Source organism: Cyprinus carpio, chromosome A14 (assembly GCF_018340385.1).
Source record: "Cyprinus carpio isolate SPL01 chromosome A14, ASM1834038v1, whole genome shotgun sequence".
Classification (NCBI taxonomy): Eukaryota; Metazoa; Chordata; class Actinopteri; order Cypriniformes; family Cyprinidae; genus Cyprinus; species Cyprinus carpio.
In genome coordinates, this window is record NC_056585.1 from 25523262 (window position 1) to 25543316 (window position 20055).

Genomic DNA, 20055 nt, shown 5'->3' on the forward strand with positions numbered 1-20055 from the left:
AAGCCTACATGCCAATGTGGCTACCTCAGTGTTTAACTGTATAATGCTGGATGGACTGAATAGTTAAATGCTGAAAAACATAAAACGGTCCTTTCAACAAGCATGCATTTATAGAATTTGACATAATAATTAATAATTCAGGATAAGAACAGAGGTCTCACGTAGAGAATATTTCCTTAAACATTTTAAATTATTATTGATTCAGAAAGCAGGAAAATTATAATAGTCTTAATGTTTGTTTTTGTGTGCTGTTTCAATTTATTCATATGCTATGTTCATATTTCAAAACTCTCAGTCAGGCTCTACTATTGTTCAAACTAAAGCAGATTTACATTTATGGAAGTATGTTGCATGTGCTGTGTTGCATAAAGCAGTGGGAGAAAATAGTGTATAGTCTCAGTGGGGATAGAGAGTCGTGGGACAAAGCAGAGCTAGAGAGAGCAGGATTTACCCAGTCACCAGGCTTCCCCTTCCAGCCAGACACTCGCGTCAGGAATCTCAAACAATGGCAGAGCTCCAGCCAGAACACTGTGCTGCAGTCCAGCCCACTTCTGCACCGGGGAGTGGGAAAACACTCTTCTCCACTGCTTCTTAACCCTAAAAAACAGATCACATAAAATGAAACATTACCAAACTCAAGCCCTAAAGTCCCAGCATGAATCACTAGACATAAATCACCTACTATTTCAGTTGATTTTCACTTTTCCCATTTGATCAAAATTATGACATACATGATCACTCACTAGTCACTACCGATGTCAGAAATTACTGAGAGCGATTTCTTCATGTTTTAAAGTCGATTTCAATGTTTCGATCCAAAGAACTTTCAGTATTACAGCTACACATTCAACATCACTTGTTAATAAAGTTTTAAATACAGAAATCCATCACAGACCTGGAATAAAAGGTGTGAAATGTTGAATGTTTAGACATAATTTTAAAAACACAGTTTTTGATGCTCATTGTAAATATCAGGTTTTTTTTTGTTCCCTGTGTCTTTTTATGGCATTTTTGCCCCGTGTCCTCTTTAATTTCGAACTTGCTCACTACTCCTGTGCTCAGACGATACTACAAAAAATATAGCCTATATTATAAACTTGACTTGAAATATAAGCATGTCTTATTGAAAGAAGCAAGTGGTTTCTTTAAAACAAATGTGTCCATACTTTTTGTTAAAACATGAGATATTTATACAAATCTAGATCTGCCAATGTTTAAAGTAAAATATATGACACATCATTTTATATCGGAGGAGAATTTGTGCATACTGAGTGACAGGAAGGAGCACTCCAGCAATGGTGAATACCACAGAACATGTTGAAACAGATTTATACAAAACTATTTTTTTTATTTAGTTTGCATCAACCTTTTTTCCTCGGTTGATTGTAATAATAAACACTTAGTTTGAGAGATTAGCTGAACTCACACGTGTCCCCACAACAGCCTCATGAGGTCCACGGGCTCTCTAGTTGCCGGCCGGTAGGCACACGGGCCTATCCACCTTAAAATGAAAAAGTTTAGTTAAAGCTGAACTAATGAGAAGCTGTTGAGTAATCTGGTGTTGGATTTAATAGTCATAGATTGTTGGTAGATATTCCTTTAAAAAATGTTAAAACTGTGTATTGTTTTTCAACCTCAAATTGCTGCATGTACGAGAAGCGTGTCGCCCCCTGATGGACATTTTATTATTGTCAACATGTTCACATTTACAAAAAAATGATTTATAAAATTTCTAATGCAGTTGTGCGGAATTATGTGTGTAAACACAAGAAAAAAATCACTGCTATAAAATGTTTCTCCACAATTTAACCTTTCAAACCAAATGGTAAAATCTCAAGAAACCCTCCCAATAAATATTAGGAACACTCACCAAAAAATAAATAAATAAAATAAATTAATTACTTAATTAAAAACATAAAATAAATAAAAAATAAATAAAAAAAAAATAAAAAAAAAATAATCAAAAAATAATTAATAAACTAAATAAAATAAATATAAAATACAAATTAGGTCTACGTGTAGGGCCATTAAGATTTTCGGAACTGTTTAGGAAATTATTTTTTAAACATTTAATTAACCCAGTTGACATTACTATCCAGATACCCTGTCCAGAAATTCATTTTACTCTACGCAACCCATTTTCTACGATATGTCTTTCCTACAAATGTGTAATCTGCGACTCTGACTAATGTGGGACACCTAAGCTTCAGTGCAATTTATCGCTTCTTTTATGCACAACATTAAAGTGAACAAGATTGGGGTTAAATTCAAACAGGGGTTTTTCAAGTTATTGAAATAATTACAATCATAAATGTGGCCATGGAAACCTTCAGCCTTCACTCAAAGGTCAGTGACATAGGATTTAGACAAAATTAATGTTAGGGGGGGGGGGATATAAATATGTTATAAATAAAAACAATGTTCTAAATTGTTATCAAATTATATTTGTGGTGTATTTGTACGTCAAATGTAGCAATAATATTGTTTAAAATGTGTAAAAAGGCAATCTTGTCTCCCACTTTAGAAAAGGTCTTTTCAAAAGTGGGACAGCATGTTTGAAATGTGGACCGTCAATATATTGTTATCAAATGTGCATTAGAAAATTTAAATGCCACTACATGCATTTTTGTTAATTTTTTTTTTATTTGGCTTGTAATGCAAAGTTAAAACACCATTTTAAATGTTCAAAACCCAGAATAAGACTTTTCATGCCCTTTTGTAAATGCTGCTTTGTGAATAACAAAACCTTTTTCTAAAGAGTCCCTATAATTGTCATTTTCCAGACTGAAGAGGAGGTCCAGGTTGGGGTTGAAGAGGTAGTGCGTATAATTAAAGTTTAAATATTTTAAAACTCCCTCTTCATTAAGGCCAAACGGCATTATAAGAAGACTTGTCAAGCCCATCATTGGCCAAAATAACAACTCGCCCCCATTCATGGGACCAGAAAGGTGTTTACATATGCAGCTCCTGTTGCATTCCGCCCAGGTGGATGAATCCATAAAGTTTGAAAATATATCTGGAAAGGGACTACTTACATTTCACTGGTTTCCCACATGTTCCACACAGATGCCAGTTGTGTTGGACACAAAGCAAAACTCTTGTGTGGGCTGTGCAGTAAAGTTTCCTCACATAAAAGGAGGAAAGCGGTGTTTAAACTGGACTTGAGTGTACAGTGCCATACCCATAATAATTTTCTGTCTCATAATGCAGGAGCTGGAATTGGGAAACCCAAAACAACCCAGTCCAGGTGGAGACCGGAGAGTTTGATGAGGCCATTGAAGTCGGTGGAGGATGTTTATTGCTGAGAGTGAGTTTAATGTCTTTTCCACACCTCCAACTATTTGGCCATTGTTTTGAGGCTGTGTTTCATACACTAAAGTTACAGATTTCATTTCCTCTCAAGAGATTTATCTGCTGTTTGCATCATGTCTTCTGTCCCTGTGCATGTGTGAAGTTATGATAACGTGTGTAGATTATATAGAAGTACACTGTAGAGGTACACAAGCCCATGGGTAATAACAGGCTGCAGCTAAGTCAAAAAGTAGACAGCTGTAATTATGCGTTCAGACAGACTAGGGTTATACATGGACCAAGTTGATTCCAGTGCCATTCTTCCAGTTCCACATGCCCACAGCACGCCCACCACAAAACATCTAGGAAGGGCGTAGGGGAAAGAAATGTAATCCATTGGTGAAGAACATTTTTGAATATATGCCCTTAAAAGGAATTAAACAAAATCAAATCAAATCAAATAAAACAAAAATATAAATTATTAACAAAATTAAATAAAAATAACTTAAACCTATTTGGAGAATATTTTTTGATTATATGCCCTTTAAAGGAATAAAATATAAAACAAACTATAAATTAATAACAAAATAAATTCAAAATAATTCAAATATATAATAAAGAAAAAATATTTTAATATGTGCCCCTTTAACAGAATAAATAAAAGTAAAATGGAAAATATAAATTATAAACACAAATTAAAATAAAAATCATTAAAAATCCATTGTAGATAAACATATTTGAATATATGCCCTATAAAGGAAAAATTATATATATTATATTAATTTAATAATAATATTTTTTTGTCTTTAATGCTTTTTTCCTTACATACCCCTGCCTAACCATCACTGCAAGAAAGGGGGACAAAGTGTGCGAGGTTGATGACAGCAACCAGCCCATGTGTGTGTGCCAGGACCCTCTGACCTGCCCCGCCCCAGTCGGAGATTTCGAGCATGGTGCGTGTCTTTAGTCATTTCCTTCATTTCACGTCTGTCTCATGTCATACATGTGTTAGTGACAGAAATGCCTAGAAGCACATGTGCACCATTTGAGCAGATTGATTGAAATGTTGGTTTATGCATTGGGCAAATAATGTCAGCAAACGGACATTAGTATGATACTGTGGGGAAATCAAACCTGTCAGGTTGACAACCATGGCATTTATGGTTGATCATATATTTTGGCTTTTCTTTCACAGTGGTCTGTGGCACTGACAACAAAACCTATGAGTCCTCCCGCCACTTCTTTGCTACTAAATGCGCCCTGGAGTCGGCACCAAGAAGGGACCACAAGCTGCATCTGGACTACATTGGTACCCTGCAAATGTGAGCAACACAACAGTGAAGTAAAACAAGGCAGACTTTAAAAGTAGACCACTCACAAACTCAGCCATGAACATAAGTGTAATTGAGTGCTTTGGAGTGATTGATGGCTTGTAGCTTTGAGGGCATCCCTGTTGCCCCTTCAAACACTGAGCACAGGACGAGCCCGAGCTTGCCAGTGCTGCTCCACAAAGCAGACCCAATCCCCCTAAATCTTCCTCATTCACAGCCGTTTGGCGCCTGATGGATGAGTCGGGACTGAAGGGCTCAAATGGAGCTCCCGCTGTGGTGTAGTCTCATTTGCTAAGACAGGGTTCTCAGTCATCAGACTCAGAGAAAATGTGGTTCCTGGCATAAACGAATTAGATCCTAACAGCTATGACACTAATATTAGCCCAGAGGGGCTGGTAATTTTGGCCCCCTTTAGACCTCCAAGAGTATAATGCTATGAATAGGTGTCATAAGCATGCTGTTTGTGTTTATTATTTTATTTTCAAAACAAATGTGTTAATGTTTTGAATGTTTTCCATCAGACATCGCCCCCTGCTTGGACAACGAGCTGAACGAGTTTCCCCTGCGCATGAGGGACTGGCTGAAGAACGTGCTGGGTGACCCTGTATGAGCGTGATGAAGACAATAACCTGCTCACCGAGAAGCAGAAACTCAGGGTCAGTTGCTCTATATAGTCTGAAAAACCTCTGAAAATGGCCCTAGTTAAAAAAAAAATAAAAAAATAAAAAAAACAAAAAACAAAAAAAAAACATATGCAATAATTTATTTCTAAGCATACTACTAAGTATACTTCAAATCCATTAACATATTTATTGACATATCACTTAAGACTCACTGATATAAAATTATAATTAAACTTTATTTGGAGTATTACTTTATTGCACAATGCACATTTCTTAATATTTATGCTTAAAATGTGTTTTAATATCACTATTAACAAGGACTGTGTGTTATCTTTGTATAATATCAGTCTTTAAATGCAAGTGTACCTGAAGTATACTTGCAATAGTTCCACTTTAGCATGATCCAAATATACTGAAGTATATCTTTAAGTCGGACCTCAGCACTACTTCCGCACAATTAAAACCGTGCATTAAGCTCAAAATAAGGTGTTGTAATACCAGTTCTGTATACTAAAAGTGTACAACTGCAGGTTTCCACTAGGCTAACCACCACTAAAGGTCATTTCTTACAATATCACATTTTAAAACACCACACCTAAAAACACCACACCAAAACATTTCACTAAGGTAGGTCCATTGGGAAAAAGTGCCTCTACCTACATTTTCGCAAAACGGCTAAAAACATACCTATATATTCAATTAACTGCAGTTTTCCAGCTGAGATGATCTAGAGGCAATAAAACACCAACAACCTTTATTCCTTCTCACACAAATTATGATTATATGTGCAGATTATTATTATTTGTAAACTAATACATTTTTTATGTTTCCATTGCATAACTAGCTCCATATGTATGGCTTGTCTTACATTGTAAACTGCTCGGTAGCTCACCCGGTACAGTCCTGTGATATCATGATAAAAAAAGCCAAAGACATGTAAAAGCAAGCTAAAATTGCATGGTTTGCTTTAGTTAATGCGTTTTTAAACATCATCGGTTAGGTCTTGTGTAGGTGGCACAAACAAACTTTTTTTCACACCCCACCAGACAGTTTGTTTCTAAACTCCTGCGATGTTTACAATAACCAATGTTAATGTAATACAACTTTCCAGATTTATGTTCATTCAGGCACTCTCTGGACATTTCACTTTATAAGTATTGTGAAACATGCAAGAAGCAACATAATTTAATTTTGCAGAAATGCCGCCATGGGCACGCTTTTTTCCAATGAGCCTGGGTCGCAAAATACTTTTTTTGGCCTGCTGAACATTCCATTGTCCTCTACATAACAATGTAAACAAAATTTGAGCTAAAGATAAGTTCAATAGCAGCCTTATCTTAGGGAAGGAAAAGAAAAGGAGTGTATGCATAATTGAACAATATATTCAAATCCAGATGGCAAGACTTCTCAAATGCCTGCAAACTTCATGCTGTGTTTTGTAGGTGAAGAAGATTTACGAGAATGAGAAGAGGCTGGAGGCTGGTGATCATTCTCTGGACCTTCTGGCCCTGGACTTCGAGAAGAACTAACCACATGTACATCTTCCCCGTTCACTGGCAGTTTTGGCCAGCTTGACCAGCACCCTGTTGATGGGGTATGTTTAACCTCATTTTCACAGCTAGTTTTGTATCAATTCTCGGCATATCTGCTGTTAGCTAATATGACAATAATAAGAAATAACAATTGAAATGTGCATGTGTTTCTGTGTTATATCAGCTTCCTGTCCCACACTGAGCTGGCTCCTCTGCGCGCGCTCCTCTCATCCCAATGGAGCACTGCACCCACTGGCTTCTTTGAGCAGTGCGATGCTGACCAAGACAATTACACTCGCTCTCGAGGAGTGGGCCAACTGCTTTGGGAATCAAAGAGCGTGAGTTTTTTGACCATGCTGCTCATATTTTTATTAAGCTCGGTTAATTTGATTTGCTAACTTTAGCTGTTTTCTGCTTTCAGAGGACATCGACAACGACCTTGTCATCTAAGCACATCTACCATTGATGCTTCCTAGTCACTATTGGGGCGAGGTGCTAACCCTTAAGTTAAAATCAAAGTAAAGGTGCTAATTGCGATTTATAACAACCTGCATATACCACTAAACATTCATTATGTTTAAAAAAAATGCACAATCCACACAGTAACTATCAGTGACTGAACACTACAGTTTTTAAGTTGGCCAAGCAGCTGTTGGACAGGCTTTATTAAAGAGAGTTAAATATGATGAACGATGTATGTTGCAAAATACACCTTTTTGTTGTTTTGGAAATGGATCCACAAATGTTTTTTTACACTCAGAATCAGGGCTTGAATTGTAAGTTTGGAGTTTTGATGGTGGAAATGTACAAAAACAAAATAAAGTTTCCAAAATAAATGTTCTTTCTGCTTGCTTTATAAACTTTTAGTTTTGTTTTTGGTGGTGGATTTTATTGTTTTTTGATTTCTTTATAAAATTTTAATTTGAGCCCTGAGTACCTGCAGGCTGATGTTTTTATTTGCATATTGTTTCCTTGTCAGAAACCAGGGCCACATGTTTGAGCATTTTAAAAGTTAATAATAATATTAAAGAGTAATACATAGAAATATTATTTGAATTCAGAGGACAGAATCTCGCAGAATGAGATGATTTTTTCTCCCTCTAACATGGTTCACATACATTTGCAGTATTTGCCACAATGTGAGCACTATGAATCTCTTTATATGAATAAAAGCTACTGAAATTTCCAACTTAATCTTTGCATGCATTTCTCCATTTATCTTGATCTGTTTCCCCCCAAGTATATAATTGCATAACCCTTTTAATGTTACTATAGGCAAAATGAAAAACATTGTCAAACAAACATGATGTTTGCAGATCATTTGTTTTATTCAGGCACCCAAGTTAATTTTAGCATTGAAGTAAATATGAATATGACTACATAAACACTGTAAATGTGCAAAGAAAATGATGCTGCATGGTCAATGGGGCTAAAAATCTGGAGCACATATGTTAGTACTTTCCTTGAGGGTGGAGTGAATGTTTATGTGATTTCCTTTTTGCCTTTGCATTTAAAAAAATATATTTCAGGACCCTGTATTTAAAGGATTATTTTTAAGCCTACATGCCAATGTGGCTACCTCAGTGTTTAACTGTATAATGCTGGATGGACTGAATAGTTAAATGCTGAAAAACATAAAACGGTCCTTTCAACAAGCATGCATTTATAGATTTGACATAATAATTAATAATTCAGGATAAGAACAGAGGTCTCACGTAGAGAATATTTCCTTAAACATTTTAAATTATTATTGATTCAGAAAGCAGGAAAATTATAATAGTCTTAATGTTTGTTTTTGTGTGCTGTTTCAATTTATTCATATGCTATGTTCATATTTCAAAACTCTCAGTCAGGCTCTACTATTGTTCAAACTAAAGCAGATTTACATTTATGGAAGTATGTTGCATGTGCTGTGTTGCATAAAGCAGTGGGAGAAATAGTGTATAGTCTCAGTGGGGATAGAGAGTCGTGGGAAAGCAGAGCTAGAGAGAGCAGGATTTACCCAGTCACCAGGCTTACCCTTCCAGCCAGACACTCGCGTCAGGAATCTCAAACAATGGCAGAGCTCCAGCCAGAACACTGTGCTGCAGTCCAGCCCACTTCTGCACCAGGGAGGGGGAAAACACTCTTCTCCACTGCTTCTTAACCCTAAAAACAGATCACATAAAATGAAACATTACCAACTCAAGCCCTAAAGTCCCAGCATGAATCACTAGACATAAATCACCTACTATTTCAGTTGATTTTCACTTTATTTGATCAAAATTATGACATACATGATCACTCACTAGTCACTACCGATGTCAGAAATTACTGAGAGCGATTTCTTCATGTTTTAAAGTCGATTTCAATGTTTCGATCCAAAGAACTTTCAGTATTACAGCTACACATTCAACATCACTTGTTAATAAAGTTTTAAATACAGAAATCCATCACAGACCTGGAATAAAAGGTGTGAAATGTTGAATGTTAGACATTAATTTTAAAAACACAGTTTTTGATGCTCATTGTAAATATCAGGGTTTTTCCTGTGTCTTTTTATGGCATTTTTGCCCCGTGTCCTCTTTAATTTCGAACTTGCTCACTACTCCTGTGCTCAGACGATACTACAAAAAATATAGCCTATATTATAAACTTGACTTGAAATATAAGCATGTCTTATTGAAAGAAGCAAGTGGTTTCTTTAAAACAAATGTGTCCATACTTTTTGTTAAAACATGAGATATTTATACAAATCTAGATCTGCCAATGTTTAAAGTAAATATATGACACATCATTTTATATCGGAGAGAATTTGTGCATACTGAGTGACAGGAAGGAGCACTCCAGCAATGGTGAATACCACAGAACATGTTGAACAGATTAATACAAAACTATTTTTTTATTTAGTTTGCATCAACCTTTTTTCCTCGGTTGATTGTAATAATAAACACTTAGTTTGAGAGATTAGCTGAACTCACACGTGTCCAAACAGCCCATGAGGTCCATCTCTCTAGTTGTTAGGCTATCCACCTTAAAATGAAAAAGTTTAGTTAAACTGAACTAATGAGAGCTGTTGATAATCTGGTGGGATTTAATAGTCATAGATTGTTGGTAGATATTCCTTTAAAAAATGTTAAAACATATGTATTGTTTTCAACCTCAAATTGCTGCATGTACGAGAAGCGTGTCGCCCCCTGATGGACATTTTATTATGTCAACATGTTCACATTTACAAAAAATGATTTATAAAATTTCTAATGCAGTTGTGCGGAATTATGTGTGTAAACACAAGAAAAAAATCACTGCTAAAAATGTTCTCCACAATTTAACCTTTCAACCAAATGGTAAAATCTCAAGAAACCTCCCAATAAATATTAGGAACACTCACCAAAAATAAATAAATAAATAAATTAATTACTTAATTAAAAACATAAAATAAATAAAAAAATAAATAAAAAATAAAATAAAAAAAATCATAATGAAAAAATAAAATAAAATAAAATAAAATAAAATAAAATAAAATAAAATAAAAATTATGTCTACGTGTAGGGCCATTAAGATTTTCGGAACTGTTTAGGAAATTATTTTTAAAACATTAATTAACCCAGTTGACATTACTATCCAGATACCCTGTCCAGAAATTCATTTTACTCTACGCAACCCATTTTCTACGATATGTCTTTCCTACAAATGTGTAATGTGCGACTCTGACTAATGTGGGACACCTAAGCTTCAGTGCATTTATCGCTTCTTTTACAACATTAAAGTGAACAAGATTGGGGTTAAATTCAAACAGGGGTGTCAAGTTATTGAAATAATTACATCATAAATGTGGCCATGAAAACCTTCAGTTCACTCAAAGGTCAGTGACATAGGATTTAGACAAAATTAATGTTAAGGATATAAATATGTTATAAATAAAACAATGTTCTAAATTGTTATCAAATTATATTTGTGGTGTATTTGTACGTCAAATGTAGCAATAATATTGTTAAAATGTGTAAAAAGCAATCTTTGTCATCCCACTTTAGAAAAGGTCTTTTCAAAAGTGGGACAGCATGTTTTGAATGTGGGACCGTCAATATATTGTTATTCAATGTGCATTAAGAAAGTTAAATGCCATACATGCATTTTTGTTAATTTTTTTTTTTGGCTTGTAATGCAGAAACATTTGTTATTTGTTCCCAAGTTTAAATCTTTTATTATTATTATTATTATTATTAATTATTATTATTATTATTATTTTATATAATTTATTAATTTATTTAGCTTTTTTATTAAGGCCAGTTTTACATTTTGACATTGTTACAGGGTTATTATTGTTTTTTTTAAATAGTATATAATTTCTGTGATTTAACATTTCACATGTGAACATATAGGCTACTAGTTTTTTAGACAGCAAACACACTGTAGGCCTGCTAAATTAATTAACCAAACATAGGTATGCTGATAGTGTTAAATGTGAGGTTTGCTTTGTAAAAAAGAAATGACTTCTAATTCTAACCCAGAACATAGTGTCCCAGATTTGAGCACATTCACAAATTCTTAACCGATTTGTCACAAGGAGCACTAATTGATGTGCCATTTCCCCTTTAAGCACAATATCTGAAAAAAATCTTCTGATTTTAAAAGGAAACATCATGGGGATTTCACAATGATAGAAGATTTTGATGAATTGTTTTGGCTTCATGTGGAAATATGATACACAACTCAAAATTGCAAAAAGTGTCCCACATTGTTCTAATCTGCAGGAAAGCAACATTATCATACACTGTGTATTTATAGTTAGCCAAATGATATACAGTAACAGAACATTTGTTAATCAGCATAAATTAAAGTCTGTAAAATAAATATTAACATGATATATAAACAGATCTACGGGCCTATACTTAAATTGAAATTATTTTCAAATTTCGGTAATTAGAACGCTTTTGAATTTGTATTATTATTATTATTATCTAGTATTTTAATAAAAAGAAAGAGGTAAATGTTTAGTTGTAATAAAAGGAGCCTAATATCACAATGCAAAAAAAGTTAATGGTGTTTAAAAAGGCTTTGCTTTACTCTTTTTTAATGTATTTTGATTTTTGAAGTGAGTAAGACTTGCACTGCACGCTTCCTTCACACTCTTTCTTCATTTTAACGTTTTCTCACATGACTAAGAATGCTAGTTGAATTTTTGTCGTGCACAGTTTCTATTACGCACAAACATCACCTGGCAACTCGTTAGTTTGGCAAACAAAAAAGCTCAAAGCAACAACACAACCAGCCGCTGCGTAACTATTATTCTCCACATTGTTCACGTCCGTGTGCGCCTAACAACCTTGTTCTGATCCTGCCTAGTTGACGTTAATTGGTTGATTTGGGGGGCTTTGCGAGAGCTCGAATGCTGATAGGATGCGCCAATCCACTGCGTCGATCTGATTGGCTGTCGGGTTGCGATCGGGGGGCCGTTGATTTAGTAGCAGCTAATGTGAAACCGGCAATTCGCCACACGCGCTCGCGCTGCTGCCAGTGTCTGAGCTAAAAGCCTCACAGCTACCGGCGCAGGAGCTGCTGCACTCAAATTACTTCAAATTCAACCCAAACACACGTTCCTGATTCCCTCTAGGTAAGTTTATTCATTTGATTTAATGTTGTGTTAAAAAAAAAAAACCCAACAACATTTCTTCGCAGCCTTTTTTTGTGTTGTAACGTTAGTGTGGTTAGCGGTTACGCAGCTAATAGCCATGTGCGTTAAGTGACGGATTTATTTTACGTAACGCCACGATTTTGCCGGTTTTCATCCTAAAACCTTTCGGATGATAAATATTACGTTTTAATCGAGGTTTGGAGCGATTAAACTCACCGTCAGCCCGCTGGAAGGGTTTTCGTCGGTCGACGCTCCGAGGATTAGCTTTAGCTGCGCTTCCCTGACATTTCCGTCAAAGAGAGATCCCGCGTTCACTCGGCTAATAAAGTACATCACGCGTCTTTTACGCTGTATCCCCCTTCAAGATCACGTTTAAACTCATTTCTGTGTATAATGTGGTCATTTACTGTAGATAACGATCATCTCATCCGAGCTAATGCGACAAAGTGGTGGGCACGTGCCTTATCCATGAATGACGATTTCAGAAAATCAAGGGTTTGGCTTTAATTGTGAACGTACCTCAATAAATGTGTGGTCTTTAATCGCATCATACGTCTCAGTGTGATCAGAAAGGAACCGGGCGTGTGGCGTTCGGGCCTACGTTAACTTCAGTCCATTTCGTAACGGATCCGTCTGATTAAACTCAGTTTTTCATTGGCAGAAGTGTCCCACCCTACACGAGGAGCAGCTAAACCATGTTGTTCTTATAAGGGTGTGACTTTTTTTCCCCATCTGTAGAAATAGAATCGACATTAAACGGCCTCGTTGCGTCTCGATCTTGATGGGCTTAACAAAGGGATTTGTTTCGGTTTCTCTCGAACCGGCCTGTCCTGGATTTCACTCACTACATTTAGTTTACCTCGATGGCAGCGGAAGTTCAACCAGGAATGTGAATTGTCATACCTATCATGTTCAAACCCATGTGATTTTTATTTTTTTTATTATTATTTTTTCTTGAGGAACACAAAAGGACAGTTCCCTTTGTGTTCCTCGGGAGAAAGTCATGAGTTTTAACAACAACATGGTATAAAAAAAAAACAATCTTCTTCTAGAAGAGATTATTTTTTTTTAAACAAACATTCATTTTTATTTAAAACAAACCTGACCACCAAAGAAATGGTGATGGAGAAGCCAAGTGCCCAGCTTGTCGGGCGAGAGTTTGTCCGACAGTATTACACCCTTCTGAACCAGGCTCCTGACTACCTGCACAGGTCAGAATTTACAGTATTCAGATTTCCTTTGACACGAGTCAAGCAAGTTTGCAGGAATCCCTTACATGTAGTTGCAGTGCAGCTAAACATCTCTTTTGTCTTTCAGGTTTTATGGCAAGAACTCGTCTTATGTGCACGGTGGTCTGGACAATAATGGCAAACCGGTTGAAGCGGTCTATGGGCAGTCTGTGAGTTTTAATTAATACAAGTGTTGTGAATTTTGTTGTTTTTTATTAGGTGCAGTAGCTAAATGCAATTTTTTCTTTCTGAACAGGAAATCCATAAGAAGGTGATGGCTCTGAGCTTCCGTGATTGTCACACTAAGATCAGGCATGTGGATGCTCATGCCACTCTGAACGAGGGAGTGGTGGTGCAAGTGTTGGGCGAGCTGTCCAATAACATGCAGCCCATGCGGAAGTTCATGCAGACATTTGTTCTGGCACCTGAGGTATGAATATTTCTTTATAAATGTGTTATCAGATCAAATTGTTAACACGACCTCGGGTGAATTAAACTGTTGTCTTTGAACATACGCCAATGCCGATGTAAATCATTTTAAATGTGAGCTTGTACAGAGCAAAGCCTGAATTCAAAAGACCTGCCAAGTGAGTTGATAGGCATCATTGTAGGTTTTAATGGAAACAATTCTCACGGTCATGGAAATATCAAAGATTTTTGAAAGTCTGCATGAACTGGAAATTGCAGCCAACTTCAGGATTGTGATGTATTTCAGAGAGAAACTGAATAGTGAATGAGAAAAATAAAGAGGACTGGTCACCCCTTCGTCACCTATAGCTTTAGACTTATTTAAGGATGTCCTGCCCAAGCCATCAAATTGACGTCAGCTGAAGGAATGCCATTCCAACAGGGAAGCAAATTATACAAAGACATGTTTTTTCAATCAACACAGATAATTTGTTCACCACGAGACTAGTAATGTGCAGTAACGAAGTAAATGGGATCGATTGTGATTTCATGTTGACTTTAAAAAAAAAATCATTGTCTAGATATTGATCCTGTGAGGAGTAAAGCTTCCTTGCAAGCTGTAGCGTCCAGTTTGTACACTCCCCATTTCCACATTGAGTCTTCTCCATTCATTGACTCAATTGAGCTTGTTCATATTGATCCGGGTGATTTTATTAGCATCTGTTAAAATAAATAATAGTCTCAGACTAGTATCCTCACGTGACTATAAAGGTCATAGACATTTGCTGGCTGAAAAGTTAGGTAACCTCAGCCTTAAACCTTTTAAGGTGGTTTTTAATCCATTTTTTTTCTAGGATTTTGTGTGTTATGGAAGCATCAGTTTGCTCTGATGTGGAGTTTTTGATTAGTGCAAGTAGTTCATAAAATGCAATAATTTCTGGCTAAAAAGAGGGTCTAAACAAAAAATGTTTCCTTTCAGATAATTCATTTTTTTATATATATATATATTGATGTATTCTTTTAGGGAACAGTTGCAAACAAGTTCTACGTACACAATGATATCTTCCGGTACCAAGATGAAGTGTTTGGGGACTCGGACTCAGAACCTCCTGAGGGTGAGCAGCTGATATTATTGGTGTATTTCAGGGATCTTCAGAGTAATCTGTCTCCCAGTTGCTCTTGCTGTGAGCAGATGACTTCATTTATCTCCTGTTGTTCACAGAGTCTGAGGAGGATGTGGAGGAGCTGGAGCGGGTGCACTCGCCTGAAGTGGTCCAGGAGGAGTCTGCTGGATACTACGAACAGCCGCCTTGGTAACTAGCAATCATTTTTGCGGCTCATTTAATCTAGCTGTTTGGTAGTCATTCGAGTAAGGCAGGATGTGAACTATGCCGGTGTGTTGTAGGTCAAAACAAACCATACACATTTTATTTTTGATCTCTTATTACATAAGGAACACTTCCGTAACCTGTAGTTTGTCATGTTTTCTGTTAGAAGTTGAAGTCGGTATTCGTGAGATGCCCTCAAGAAAGAGGGGTGACGGTTTGCAAGTTTCATACGAGTTTGCGTTTACAGCGTGGAGCCCGAGGGGCCACAAGAAGAGGTGTCTGTAACCCCAGAGCCCCAGCCTGAGCCAGAAGCAGAGGTGGAGCCTGAGCCAGCAGCTGTGGAGCTGAAACCGGAGCCTGTCAGCGAGCCTGAGGTTCACATTGAGGAAAAGATTCAGAGATCTCCCCCTTCACCCACACCTGCTGACACGGCACCTGCCATGCCAGAGGACAACAGGGTAAGACCACCCTCATTCATCACTGTCTATCTTTTATCAACAGACTTGTATTTGTGAGGATGTACAGTCATCACAAACCAGATAAATGAGATCACCTGTGAAGTCAAATGCTTTTAATTTTCAGCCGTCGTCTTGGGCTTCAGTCACTAGCAAGAATCTCCCGCCAGGAGGAGTGGTCCCCGTCACAGGAGTCCCTCCACATGTTGTACGAGTCCCATCTGCACAGGTAGATGCAGTTAGGGGTTCAATCTCTAACTGGCTGGCAGAACAAGCCACTGGCAAGTCACCTGACCTGCCAGTGGTTGGTGGCACCTGGAAGTCTGATTCTGGCTGGCGGCTGGTAGTCCACTTCCTTTGCAAGTCTCAGGGACCATTGATTTATGGCAGACTTTGTGTTTTGCTCTCCTCCCACTCTAGCTCCAGGAATATTATTGTTTTGGTAACACTTTACAATAAGTTTCCATTAGTTAATGTTAGTTGATGCATTAACTAACATGAACAATACATTTATTACAGTATTTATGAATCTTTAATGAAAAAAGTTCATTGTTTTGTTTAATCCACAATGCGTTTGTTAACAAGGACAACTTTTGATTTTAATGCATTAGTAAATGTTGAAATTAACATTAGCTAACATCAATACTACTTCAGCATTTATTATTCATGCTTGGTTCATGTTAACTAATGAACCTTTATTGTACTTTTTTTTTTTTTTTTTTATTATTTATTCATTTTTTTCCTTAAACTTGTACATCTGTTCATATGACTTTGTTTCACATGATCAGCGTTTTATGGAGTGATATGGAACATGTTACATTTGAAGTTGACTGTGGCTGGCTGCACTGAAGCGGCAGTAACCCACGAGTCGGGATCTCAGCCGTTTGAGCACTTTATTTGGGATAAACCTCCCTAAAATGGCAAACATGTAAAATAACAGACCAATAAGAATACATTCATAAGAATACAATTATATTTCCTTGCAGAGAGAGTGGTAGGGTACGTGTTAAACTCGGAGCGTTCTTGCAGCTGACTGATTCACTGATCATTACAACGGGCATTAACCAACCAGTCTGGATCAAGGTCATTTGAGTGCTTTAATTGGGATAACCCCCCCACACCCAAATGTCAGTTATACAAAAGAATAGATTCATAACATATTTATAATGAAACAAATGTATTTCCTTGCAACGAGAGCGATAGGGAACACGTTATACTCGTTGCTAACAGTAGTCGCTGGCTATATTCTGCTGCCAGAAGTGTCAGTAAGCAACCAGTTAGGATCACGGCTATCTGACTGTTTTAATTACGATCAAATTCTCTAAAACCTCAATCATGTAGGAGCATATATCAACAGATGCACCATAATAAATGAATGAAGTTCACCAGAGCTAGAGAGGGAAGAACACACAACACAAAATCTGCCAAAAATCAATGGTTGCTGAAACTTGCCAAGGTGGACTGACCGTTGACGTGACCTGCCAGAATCAGACTGCCAGCTGCCGCCAGCCAGTGACGGGTCATGTGCCAGACAGCTTAAGATTGAACCCCCACTCGGTAGATGTTCACAACCAACTCTTTCACTCTAAAGGAATATTATTTTAAGGTTATCCTAGCTATTAGACTGGGAAGTTGCTTTCATTTTTTTTTTACGTTATGTTAAGTATTTTTATGGACTGCTCTGCTTTTAATGCAAGTAGATTGACTATTTTAAGGTCTCTTAAGAATAATTTTGTCTATTTAAAATGTTGTAACATTTAATGTTGTATATTCATTGTTAGGGTTTTATTTTTTCTTTTATACAACTCCTAAGACCATCTGTTCTTAAGTGCAATATCTTAAGTCATCAGCAAATGGCAAAATCAATGGGAGCAGTGTCTGAACAAACTATATGAAATTAACTACTGTGGGTAGAAGTATTTTTCAATCGATGGGATCAGGCCACAAATTTCTACCAAAGTTAGGCTAGATAGCTTTTCTATAAACTAATGCCACTACATTTTAAAACTTGCTGTAGGTTGTAGATATTTCTTTTTATTTTTAATTTAGCATGAAACCACTATTTATAGTTTTATTGCACTAGGTGATTAACTGTGTTTTTATGATCCATAGTCACGTGTCGAGGTAAAAACAGAAACTCAGACCACAGCACAAAGACCCCAGAGAGACCAGAGACCACGCGATCAAAGACCAGGACCCTCTCCAGCCAACAGAACAGCAAGACCAGGAGGTGTGCAAAAGTGTAATCAATCTAGTAGGGTTGCATGTGTACATTTAGATGTGTTTTTACATTTTTACGAAAGACCTGATTCGCTGATTTTGCAATCTATCAAAATCTTATTGGCTCTGGCAAAACTGCTAAAGGTTGCCTGAGCATTTTAATGAACCTCATGTCTGCATAAAAATAGCATCTCCCACAAAACTGAAAGTTAAATTAAAAGCACAAATCATGGCTGGTCCACTAGCAACCTGAAAGGACATGCATCATATGCAGATGGCAGTGTCATTTATCTAATGTTTAATCTCTGGTTAGCAGTGCGGGAGGGAGAGAGCGGGGAGTCCGAGGTGCGGCGAACGATCCGGTATCCTGACAGCCACCAACTCTTTGTCGGAAACGTACCTCACGACGTGGATAAGAACGAGCTCAAGGAGTTCTTTGAACGTAAGAGACGCAAGCATCATTTTTCAACTCATACTAAATTTAAAATGTAGATCAAAATCATAGACTTGCCTGCTTATTTCTCTTGCACAGAGTACGGCACCGTCCTTGAGCTGAGAATCAACAGTGGTGGAAAGCTGCCTAACTTTGGATTCGTGGTGTTTGATGACGCTGAGCCCGTGCAGAAGATCCTCAGCAATCGGGTATGCGTGACTTTCAGATGTTGTGCAGTACAGGATGTTTTGACTAATGCAGGATCATCAGAATGACCTTTAATTTATTCCTTAGCCTATTAAACTGCGAGGAGATGTTCGGCTGAATGTAGAGGAGAAGAAGACCCGCTCGGCCCGTGAAGGTGACAGGCGGGACAACCGCCCCAGAGGCCCTGGGGGACCACGGGACAGGGTAGGCGGGTCAAGGGGACCGCCTGCCCGTGGAGGCATGGCTCAGAAACCCAGTTTTGGAGCCGGTCGAGGCACAGGACCCAGCGAGGGCCGCTACGCAGGACCACGTCAGTGAGGCAGCTCTCACGTCATTCACTGCTGATGCAAGTCACCCTGGTTAACACAGATGGCTTCCCTGTTCCCTGTCTCCATCCCTCACTCCAGGACCCAGGAGTTGTGATTTATTCTTCTTTATCTGGACTCTTCCTTTTATTTCTGAGATTGAACTTGAATTTGTTGTAGAAAAACAAAACTACTTGAAAGGGGAAAGGAGAAACCTAGCATTTGGTTTTAGCGTTCTCTCCCTGTTTCTTAAAGGAACGTGTTTTTACTGCTTGGGCAATCCTGTGTATTGCTAGCACCCGCTTTCAGGTCAAGTGCAAGTATGGTTTTATTTGGAATTGTTGCCAAGTCAAATCATGGTTGTGTGTGAGTGACTATCTAGCATGTAAAGAATCCTGTTTGCCTTCTACTGTTGCACTTCATCAAGAATGACAACATATTTTAACAACTCCACTGTTGAGAGAACAAAATAAACTCTATGTACTATTTTGAAGCATGGGTGTGTCTTGTCTGGGGGAAGAAAAATTCATTTAGACTACACTACACATTTTAAATGGTGGTTATTTAAAAACTTGAGACGGGGAAAAATCGAAACATTTCTTAGATTTAAGTGTTTTTAAGAGCAATTCAAATATTGTGTGCCCACAGAATATTTCTTTGATTAAAATTGCTCGTAAAGTTGATTTTAAAATGCTTATGCAGCAGTAATGAATGAATGATAAGTCATGGAAATTGCAGGTGCTTTCAGTAGTTCAGTACTAATTAAAGTTTTACACATCAAGAAATAAATGGCTTGTGTGCAGAGTCATCTGAATATTGTCATTGAAATCACGTGACAAACGTTTAATTGAAAGCCCTTCTGAAGAGACACTAGTAGCATAGTGTTTGGTAATAAGAAGAGCAAAAACACCAACAAAAAACCCTTTGTGCTTTTAGTATAAACGATGGGAGAATCAACCTGTATAGAAGAAGAAGCAGAAAAGGTCTGTAGCGAGAATAAGTGAAGACAAAAATCACATACAAAGACTTGATGGAGAAAACGAGACGCAATGCCATAGTTGCTTTTTTTTTTTTGTTGT

General features: G+C 37.2%; 1 protein-coding gene, 1 long non-coding RNA gene and 1 pseudogene across 5 annotated transcripts; all 3 read left to right on the forward strand.

Annotated features, from left to right (window-relative positions):
* Positions 1–4131: 4131 nt before the first annotated feature.
* On the forward strand, positions 4132–6992 carry LOC122147480 (annotated as a pseudogene).
* A 2-nt stretch (positions 6993–6994) lies between these two features.
* LOC122147481 lies at positions 6995–7608 on the forward strand. The gene is made up of 2 exons (XR_006161654.1): positions 6995–7115; positions 7199–7608. It is a non-coding gene; the product is annotated as an uncharacterized LOC122147481 (long non-coding RNA).
* Positions 7609–13492: 5884 nt separating this feature from the next.
* Positions 13493–19469, forward strand: g3bp1 (GTPase activating protein (SH3 domain) binding protein 1). Of its 4 annotated transcripts, none has more exons than XM_042770360.1 (11): positions 13493–13602; positions 13709–13790; positions 13877–14050; positions 15053–15143; positions 15251–15341; positions 15604–15814; positions 15939–16040; positions 17924–18041; positions 18345–18473; positions 18564–18673; positions 18759–19469. In XM_042770360.1, exons 1-11 carry the CDS (start codon positions 13508–13510, stop codon positions 18987–18989), a joined length of 1434 nt encoding a protein of 477 aa, XP_042626294.1. In that variant the 5' UTR covers positions 13493–13507; the 3' UTR covers positions 18990–19469. The 4 variants fall into 4 exon arrangements, with proteins under 4 accessions (XP_042626294.1, XP_042626295.1, XP_042626296.1 ...); XM_042770361.1 differs by having other exon boundaries at positions 18348–18473; XM_042770362.1 differs by lacking the exon at positions 15939–16040.
* The last annotated feature ends 586 nt before the right edge of the window (positions 19470–20055 follow it).